Source organism: Lampetra fluviatilis, chromosome 49, assembly GCF_964198595.1.
Source record: "Lampetra fluviatilis chromosome 49, kcLamFluv1.1, whole genome shotgun sequence".
In the NCBI taxonomy this organism is placed as follows: Eukaryota; Metazoa; Chordata; class Hyperoartia; order Petromyzontiformes; family Petromyzontidae; genus Lampetra; species Lampetra fluviatilis.
In genome coordinates this window covers 4473963-4484621 of record NC_136323.1, presented here as the reverse complement: position 1 = coordinate 4484621, position 10659 = coordinate 4473963, and the positions used below count along the sequence as shown (strand labels likewise).

Below are 10659 nucleotides of genomic sequence, written 5' to 3'. Positions count from 1 at the left end.
TGCCATGCAAACGAGCTTCTCGGCTCGTGGTGACGTCAGGGCCAGGCAAATGAGCGTCTCCGTTCGCGGTGACGTCATTCCCGCGAGTGAGACATTCGTTTGGGATGACGTCGTAAAGACCATCCTTTGTTAACATGAACTTTTTTTTAAAAGACGACGCGCAGCGTAATGATTTACAAACGCGTTCAGTTCATTTTGTTTATTGCGCACCGCGCTGCCCAATGTGCTCCCGTATCCCTAAACGATCAAATAACCTTTGGGTGGGATCATGCCTACGGGTACCGCGCGGGGGGGCGGGGGGGTCACGTGATTTGACAAACGCGTTTGGTAAAGCGACTCGCCGCTCATTAACGATTTGCAGTGACGCGTTGAAACGGGTCGCACATTTTTGATATAACGCTCGCGATTTTCTAAACGTTTGTATCTTTCTTTATTAACGCACGGCCAATGCAATACACACGCCTCTAATATCAGCGGCGGCTCGGCGAAACAAATTCGACCACAAAATAATAACGTGGCTTCAATTGAATTCTGCCATGATCACCATCATCACCATCACCACCATACTCATCATCATACCGGGGGCGATGACCCTCGATTCAGACAACAGCAGCAGCAGCACGCTCTCCGCGGAGGAGAAATCGCGTCTACGGTGCGAAACAGGTTGACGCGGCGCGCGGTCACTCGAGGCGGATGTACTTGGCCCCGTCGCGGTAATGTGGAATGGTCACCGCTACGCTCTGGCACTCTGAAATCAGCCGGTGCTTCGTGGCTTATCTCCGACCCTAAATCTACTCCCATCTCGTACAGGGTGGCTCAGACATCAGGTCACACAGGGTTATGTTATATTAACAACGCGTTGTGTTATTTCGTTTATTATTAACGAATGTTCCAACTAACTTCCATGAACATTGACGCATGATGCATGAATTATCTTTCCAAGTTAATGTTTAGGATTACAGGTGTAATCTTTGAACATCGATTATGGTCTGTTAATTTTATTTCCATTTTGTAACCATCAAAAAAGGAAAAAGACATATTATTATGAATACGAGATCAAATATTAACTGAAAGAATAAAACAATTAAATGCTGTAATCCCAGAGTTAAAATTAATGAAATAACCCGAATGTCACCTGACTTTTGGCCCATACTGCATCCCTCCCTTCTAACTCAGCTCAAGCCTCCTGTAAACCACGTGACTTTGTGTGACCACGCCCACTCTGAACCCCTCCCCTCTCCCCGTCGCCGCCCACTCTGTAAACAGCAGAGGTCGCAACCGGGTACCCGATACCCGTACCCTACCCGATACCCGGCTACCCGTACCCGTTTGCGACCCTGGTGCGGCCGGGTACGGGTACGGGTAGGCCGTGAGTCACTGGTGAGTCACCGTTTGTCACTCATTTCGGGTAGGGTAGGGTACGGGTAGGGAACGGGTAGCCGTTTGCGACCCTGGTGCGGCCGGGTACGGGTAAGGAATCAAAACCCGTTTGCGACCTCTGTAAACAGACGCCGTTCCTCCACCGTTCAGCAGCAGCAACGTCGACCCCCCAATCATCCTCCTCCTCCCCATCCTCATCTCTCCTGAACCCTCTGCTCTGGTTACTTTTGCCATCATTTTCCTCTCAATTACCGTTCTTTCTCTCCTCTCTCGTCTCTTCCTTTCCCACATTTCTTCCTCTTCCATTAATTACATCCGTGACTCCCCTCCCCGTTGTGTGGCATGGGTTACACGTTGCTCATATATAGTGTGTATATGCTACATGCTATGAAGAAGGGCCATTGCCTGAAACGTCGTTTATTCTTTATACTTTTTTTCTCTTAAGGCAGGGTTACTGACGAATATGTTGAGTTTTGTAGTACTGTATATACCATTGTCAATTAAGGATGGAAGTTATGACAATTTTGCGAAAATAAAACATTATTTTATTGTTTTATTTTTATTATTTTATTACTTCCCTTCTACGTGGCTTTACCGAAAGAACCAAGAAGATGAATCCCTGCAGTCACGAAAGCTTTAAATCGAAATTTAGCGAAGTTTACACTCACGATCGTATGAACTCCACGCAATACCGTTCATGCCACTGGGGGGTTGGGAGCTGTCCAGCATTTCAGCCACCACCGCCGTTGTGCGTGGGGGGTGCACAGTTGCTGGGCCGCCTTCTGGTAATCCAGGGTGATGGCAGCTCTTGACGCCCACAGTGATGGAATACAGGCCACGTGCATAGCCACCGTCGCCAGGCGATGATGATGATAATGATGACGACGATGATAATGATGACGATGATAATGATGATGACGATGATGATGATAATGATGACGATGATGATGATAATGATGACGACGACGATGATGATAATGATGACGATAATGATGACGATGATGACGATGATGATGACGATGATGACGACGATGATGATGACGACGATGATGATGACGACGATGACGACGATGATGATGATGACGATGATGATGACGATGATGACGACGATGATGACGATGATGACGACGATGATGATGACGATGATGATGACGACGATGACGACGATGATGATGATGACGATGATGATGACGATTTCCCACCTGGTACCCGTGGTGTCTGCAGGGAGCAGGTGTTGGAGATGTTTGACCACGCATACGGGAGCTACATGGTAAGTGGCTCCTGCTGAAGGCTTTGGATTCCGATGCAACTAACTCCAGACGCGCTTCCGTCGATGACACGGTCGCTCGTCAGCTGTGCCGATAATCTGCTATTAGCGATTCATCCGCGAAAATCGATTATGCTTACCGTACGATGTGCATCGAATCTTGGCTATCAGAATAGACTACTGCAAAGTCCCCGCTTAACGCGGGGGGGGGAGGGGGGTTACATTCCTGAGAATTGCCATGTGAAGCGAATTCGCGTTAAGCGTGCTGTATATAACATGTCCGAAAGAGAAATACGGCGAGTGAAAAAGATAAGGGAGCGAGATGATGCTACGCACACAAAGATACTGCCGGTACAAAGACTCGCATTGTAGCAAGTAGTCCGTCACGCACTGGACTCGCGTTATAACCCGCGTTATAACCCGTAAAAACAAAGTTTTTCACTATAAATCCTTTATATGCGTGTTCAATGGGCCACAACCCAGCCCACATTGGTCTTTGAAACGGGCGGCTAGAGTCCTCTCGTCCTCTGGCTTGAGATGGCTGCCACCTATGGGTCAGATGAATGCCTGCCACCATTAAGCAATTGGTAATTAAATATAATTTATTTTTTCCTAAAAAGTGTAAAATTTTGGAAAAATGTTTTCACGAAAATACATTGTCACGCACAACGAGTCTGTGTGCAAAATGTCAGCTCGATTGGATCACGGGAAGTGGGTTAAAAAACGACCGAAAGATTTGCACGGTCGTAAGCACGCAAGCAAGCAAGCAAGTGAACTTAATATAAAGGATTTAAAAAACGGGTATTTTTCTATAAATTACATGCGCGCAAACGGTTGACGACGATGACGACACCGACGATGATGATGATGATGATCGTGTAGACTCGGGCGTTCCCGGATGACGAGCTCATGCCGCTCAGCTGCCGGGGTCGCGACCGCGAGCGCGAGCCGAGCCGCGGTGACGCCGACGACGCACTCGGCCGGTGAGACGATCACCCCCCGCCGTCGCTTCCCTCGTGAAGACAAAGCCAGTCTTCATTTAAACTACGAACTGTTTGTATTCTACCGTGTTAAGGGCCCACTGAGCTATGTAGCTCTTATAGTAGTAGGTTTTTGCCCTTTAAACTGGCACAAAAACTGACACCTTTATACAAGGCATTATGTTTGCAATAACCACAACACAAGCATTCAAAATGCAAACAAAAAGAAACAACTCTGATGATGATAATGATATGCACTGTCCTTGAAGTTGATTGGTCCACACCCAAGACAGCTTTTCTTAGAGTCTAGTCTCCATTTAAAGGGTAAAAACCTACTACTATATTTTGCCACTGGTAAAGGAGGTCTCATAGTGTAAATGCTTACCCCGAGCTCTCAATACTCTGATAGTGCGCTGTTTTTGAGTTGTACGCCTTTTGGCGTCAACTAGTCCAACACCAATGGAGACTAGGCTCTAAGAAAAGCTGTCTCGGGTGTGGACCAATCAATTTCAAGGACAGTGCATATCATTATCAGAGTTGTTTCTTTTTGTTTGCATTTTGACTGCTTGTGTTGTGGTTATTGCAAACATGATGCCTTGTATAAAGGTGTCAGTTTTTGTACCAGTTGAAAGGGTAAAAACCTACTACTATATTTTGCCACTGGTAAAGGAGGTCTCATAGTATGTAGCTCTTGTTTCAGAAGCGACCTGTCCGTCACAAATGATAGCTCAACAAAGTGGCTCGTCGTTATGTGGAAATTTATAGCGGCCAAATATTCTAAAAACGCACTTTGATAATTGTAAATGTGGAGGGGAAAAAAAAACCGGAGGACCTGGAGAAAAATCCACGCGACCACGGGGAGAACACGCAAACTCCAAATATACAGCAGGCATCAGGATCGGGATTGAACCCACGACCTCATGTATACCAGGCGAGGGAGTTAACATGACCACCTCATCTGTGCCTGTCGTTACAAACGCGTGTGTTCCTCTCTCGTTTTAACGCTGACCGACCGCCCCGCGAAATCCCGTCAGATTCTCTCTGACTCTCATCGACTCCCTGGACACGCTGGTGGTGAGTGAGTGAGTGTGTGAGTGAGTGAGTGTGTGAGTGAGTGAGTGTGTGAGTGAGTGAGTGAGTGTGTGAGTGAGTGAGTGACCTCCTTCCAGCGGGCGTTCGACACTTCACGTGGCTTCAAGGTGCACTTGGCCTGGCACAAGCGTCGTGGTGACGTCACCGCCACTTAGTGGCGAATTGCGGTTGTTGTTGTTGTTGATTGAGTGTGTGAGTGAGTAAGTGACAGCCTGCATCTGCCATTGAACCCTTAATGCCTACTCGTTACGTGCCTAGGGCCACCCCGGGATGGAGGAAATTGCCCAGCGCCTCGCACAGTGTTCAGCTACACGACTTGTAATTCTTTAGCGTTGTGGAGGCGGCGAGGGTTGCTGGATCACGCAAATGTCGTGAGACTCCCGCTTGTCACGAGCGTCGAGAAGGTGTCCGTCGTACCCCGGCTCGCCAGAGGGAGGCGTTACAACAACAACAACAAACGTGGACCTCCACCTGTTCCAGCTGTAGAGAATAGAGTGTTGCACCCTCGCACCCGTGGGTTTCCTATCGAGTGCTCCGGTTTCTTCCCACGATTAGCACCCATTAATTGGCCGACGACATTGTGAAAATACACACAGAGGAACGTGGAGCAGAGGTCGCAACCGGGTACCCGATACCCGTACCCTACCCGATACCCGGCTACCCGTACCCAGCCGGGTACAGGTACGGGTACCCGTTTGGGACCCGGGTAGACCGTGAGTCACTGGTGAGTCACCGTTTGTCACTCATTTCCCAACGTCTTGTCTCTTCTCACAATTCAAGTTCCTAGAATCAACCCACCCGCGCCTGCAACATGGCTTCATCCCAGAGGTCGCAATCAGGTACCCGGCCGGGTACGGGTAGGGTACGGGTGCAACCCTGGTGCGGCCGGGTACGGGTACGGGTAAGGAATCAAAACCTGTTTGCGACCTTTGGCGTGGAGCTTGGGCGATTGGTTGGAGCGCCGGCTCACCGAGCGGCTGCTGCTCTCAAACTCGTCCGCGGTTCCTCCGAGCTCCGGGTCGTCTTCTCTCTTCGAGAGCGAATCACCGTGCGGCGACGGCGATAGCGGCACATTGTAAAAGTTGCGAATGTTTTAATGATTAATAAGGGGGGGGGGGGGCGCCCCCCACGTGGAAATCTGGGTCTCCAGGAAGCTACGGGGGGCGGTGGGCAGTGGGTCGGCAACTAAAGCAACGAAAAGAGACATTTGTTTTAGAATTCGGTAAAAAGAGGATACACATTTTAAGAGCCGCAATGCCACACGGTGATTACGAGACGGTGGGTCCTGAATAAATAACTGTCACGAAGCAGCCGTCCTTAATGAGCCGCACGCGGATCCGGAGCCGCAGGTTTGCCGACCCCTGCCCACGGTAAACTGGACTTCCATGGTGAACTGGACACCCATGGTAAACTGGAGTTCCATGGTAAACTGGAGTTCCATGGTAAACTGGACTTCCATGGTGAACTGGACTTCCATGGTGAACTGGACTTCCATGGTGAACTGGACTCCCACGGTAAACTGAACTCCCACGATAAAGTGGACTCCCATGGTAAACTGGATTTCCATGGTAAACTGGGCTTCCATGGTAAACTGAACTCCCGTGGTAAACTGGACTTCCATGGTACACTGGACTCCCATGGTAAACTGGACTCCTATTGTAAACTGGATTTCCATGGTCACGGCTCGGCAACCAAAGTAACAAGAAGAGACATTTATTTCGAATTGCGATCTCTAAAGAGCCACCGCATGCGGCTCCTGAGCCGCAGTTTGCCGACCGCTGTGCCACGGCATTCCCGGTGAGAACTTACGTACATGTTATAAATCTCGATTGAAAACTCAGTCCTTTAAAACTGATTTTTGTGTTTAGTTTGTTGTCCTTCCCCCGCACCTTCGATTAGGACAGTTGGCGACGTACGGTGCGAAAAAAGTTCAACATACATAGACTCACACAGAGACACATAGACTCACACAGAGACCCATTGACTCACACAGAGACACATAGACTCACACAGAGACCCATAGACTCACACAGAGACCCATAGACTCACACAGAGACACATAGACTCACACAGAGACCCATAGACTCACACAGAGACCCATAGACTCACACAGGGACCCATAGACTCACACAGAGACCCATAGACTCACACAGAGACCCATAGACTCACACAGAGACCCACTCACACAGAGACACATAGACTGACACAGAGACCCATAGACTCACACAGAGACACATAGACTCACACAGAGACCCATAGACTCACACAGAGACCTATAGACTCACACAGAGACACATAGACTCACACAGAGACCCATAGACTCACACAGAGACCCACTCACACAGAGACACATAGACTGACACAGAGACCCATAGACTCACACAGAGACACATAGACTCACACAGAGACCCATAGACTCACACAGAGACCTATAGACTCACTCAGAGACCCATAGACTCACACAGAGACCCATAGACTCACACAGAGACCCATAGACTCACACAGAGACCCATAGACTCACACAGAGACCCATAGACTCACACAGAGACCCATAGACTCACACAGAGACCCACTCACACAGAGACACATAGACTGACACAGAGACCCATAGACTCACACAGAGACACATAGACTCACACAGAGACCCATAGACTCACACAGAGACCTATAGACTCACACAGAGACCCATAGACTCACACAGAGACCCATAGACTCACACAGAGACCCACTCACACAGAGACACATAGACTGACACAGAGACCCATAGACTCACACAGAGACACATAGACTCACACAGAGACCCATAGACTCACACAGAGACCTATAGACTCACACAGAGACCCATAGACTCACACAGAGACCCATAGACTCACACAGAGACCCATAGACTCACACAGAGACACATAGACTCACACAGAGACCCATAGACTCACACAGAGACACATAGACTCACACAGAGACCCATCGACTCACACAGAGACCCATAGACTAACACAGAGACCCATAGACTCACAGAGAGACCCATAGTTTGTTGCCCTGCCGCACCTCCGATTATCACGGTTGGCTACGTACGGTGCGAGAGAGGTTCAACGTACACACACGTACGTACAACCGGAGGCTCCGCTGACTGAGCGCGTGTCCGTGTGGCGGCGCCGGCGGCGGCGGCGTCTCCGCAGGTGCTGGATCGACTGGAGGAGTTCGACAGAGCCGTGCGCAAGGTGCTCAGCACCGTGCGTCTGGACAGCGATATCGTCGTGTCCGTCTTCGAGGCGAACATACGGGCGCTGGGGTGAGCGTCGTCCCGACGGCATCTCGCAAATCGTCTCAGTTGTCTCCATTCCATCGCCATTGCCACCGTGACGGTTTGCCGCCACGCGCGCTTTCAGATGCGCTTCTGCGGCCGTCTGTCTCGAGTCTGGAGAGCGGTCGCAGTGCCGCATCATCCAACAGGCCACAGGGGGCAATGTGCCTAGGGCCTACGAAAAGTTAAGGGCCTATGGAAAACAATTGACCACGGTTTTTTTTATTGTTTGTACGAGAAAAAATATAACCAAGCTATCTTCTTGAACAAATATTTTTTTTTCGCTTGTGTTGTGGCTGAAACGTCGTGAGAATTTTATTATGAATGGTTTTATTTTTATTATTTTATTATTTCCCTTCTACGTGACTTTACCGAAAGAACCAAGAATATAAATTTATTTTTATAGCAAGGAATAGGCGCGGTGTACATACAAAGAGGCAGAGTCATGCCAATTGTTTTTTTTTCTTAAGGTGGGAGATAAATTAACACCGGAGATGCACCTTGCACGGTTTTTTCATTGCAAAATTAGCTAGCAAACATCTTCAAGTGGTGTTTTTCCGCACAATCTCATTCTCGATAGAGAGCGGTGCAAGGCAACACAACAAGGTGGCTTCGTCGTCCCCTACGGTTGGTCGATCTGTCCAGCGGCTGGACGAAGTACCGCGTGAAGCAAGCAGCGGGGTGACAGCGGCGGTAGCCGTGACATGGGGCAGTAGCGGTCAAAACTCTGGAGAGTTACCACTGAAGGCCTACGAAACACAAGTGCCTAGGGCCTACAAGAAACTTCATGCGGCTCTGAGCAGTCGGTTGAGTGACCACCATGCATGCCAGATTATAATAATGTTGCGTGTGGTGGGTTAAAGTGTGGGTCTTCTCAACGTAAACCATCACGCAAACTCATCCTCGCAGTAGTGGCCGTCGAATTAAGCTGGTCACCGCATCGCGAGCTTTCAGATGCCCTTCTGCGGCCATCTGGAACGCTCTTCCGATATTAGGAAGCCGCTGTAGCTGTGCACTTTTAAATTTAGATTGAAGACTCATTTGTTTAGAACTTTGTTTTGCGTTTAGTTTGTTGTCCTTTCCTCGCACCTCTAAGAAGGTTGGCTACGTACGACGCAAAGGAAGTTCTACGTAATACATTGTTATCAATTTGCTCTGCTATGTTGGTGTGATACGTCACGATGAAATTCCCTTACACTCGCCTAATACTCTCCCTATCCCTTCTCCACCTGTACCCTTGTGATGCCTGCCCCCCCAACCCCCCCCCCCAATCTGCCACCCCTCCCTCCGCTTCCCCCCCCCCCCAGGGGCCTCCTGGGAGGTCACGTGATGGCGGCCATGTTGCGCGAGAAGGGGGGCGGCCACATGGCGTGGTACCGCGACGAGCTGCTGCTCATGGCCTCCGAGCTAGGCCGGAGGCTCCTGCCGGCATTCAACACGAGTAGCGGCCTCCCCCACCCTCGGGTACGCGTGCTCCGCGTACACGCTGCCTGTACACGCACACGCGCCTGTACACGCACACGCCACATACACGCACGCCTGTACACGCATGCGCCTGTACACGCACACGCCACATACACGCACGCCTGTTCACGCATGCGCCGCGTACACGCGCTTGTACACGCACGCCTGTACACGCTGCCTGTACACGCACGCGCTGCGTACACGCGCGCCTGTACACGCGCGCCTGTACACGCATGCCGGGTACACGCGCGCCTGTACACGCGCGCCTGTACACGCACGCCTGTACATGCACGCCTGTACACGCACACGCCGCGTACACGCGCGCCTGTACACGCGCGCCTGTACACGCACGCCTGTACACGCACGCCTGTACACGCACACGCCGCGTACACGCGCTCCTGTACACGCGCGCCTGTACACGCACGCCTGTACACGCGCGCCGGGTATACGCGCTTGTACACGAGTGCCCGGCGCTGTCCCCAGAAAGATACAGCCCCGGGATGCGTCGCCTTCCCACCGCACCGAGCGAGTGACGAGATGTTAACTACCTCGCCTGGTATACAGGCGGCCTTCGGTTTGATCCCGGACCCTGGCGACGCCTGTTTTATGTTTGGAGTTCGCATGTTTTCCCCCCTGTTCTGCAGAGTGTGAGTCAGTGAGTGAGAGAGTGAGTGTGAGTAAGAGAGAGAGAGTGAGTGGACGGTCGGCCACTTGGACGACGATCAGCTATCATCATCATCATCATCATCGCGCGTGTGGCCACGTCGCAGCTCAGCGGGCTCTATCATCCAGTGGGACGGGAGCGGTGGAGGAGGGGGGGGGGGTGCACACAAACAGACAAACAACAAATCGCGCGAGCGAGCGAGCGAGTGAATGAGTGAGTGACTGAGAGAGCGAGTGAATGAGTGAGTGACTGAGAGAGCGAGCGAGCGAGTGAGCGAGCGAGCGAGTGGGCGAGCGAGTGAGCGAGCGGGTGAGCGAGCGAGCGAGTGGGCGAGCGAGTGAGCGAGCGGGTGGGCGAGCGAGTGAGCGAGCGGGTGAGCGAGCGAGGAGCGAGTGGGTGAGCGAGTGGGTGAGTGAGTGAGAGAGCGAGCGGGCGAGCGGGCGAGCGGGCGAGCGAGCGGGCGAGCGGGCGAGCGAGCGGGCGAGCGAGCGGGCGAGCGAGCGGGCGAGCG

General features: G+C 51.3%; 1 protein-coding gene across 1 annotated transcript in view; it reads left to right on the top strand.

Annotated features, from left to right (window-relative positions):
• Positions 1 to 362: 362 nt before the first annotated feature.
• The window catches only part of LOC144948483 (ER degradation-enhancing alpha-mannosidase-like protein 3), a 25375-nt gene continuing 15078 nt past the window's right edge, over positions 363 to 10659 (top strand). Inside the window, exons 1-6 of the mRNA XM_078877987.1 lie at positions 363 to 652; positions 2605 to 2650; positions 3530 to 3630; positions 4662 to 4701; positions 7896 to 8008; positions 9328 to 9484. Of these exons, the coding sequence (XP_078734113.1) occupies positions 537 to 652; positions 2605 to 2650; positions 3530 to 3630; positions 4662 to 4701; positions 7896 to 8008; positions 9328 to 9484 (573 nt within the window). The 5' untranslated portion in view covers positions 363 to 536. The remainder of the gene's footprint in view (positions 653 to 2604; positions 2651 to 3529; positions 3631 to 4661; positions 4702 to 7895; positions 8009 to 9327; positions 9485 to 10659) is intronic.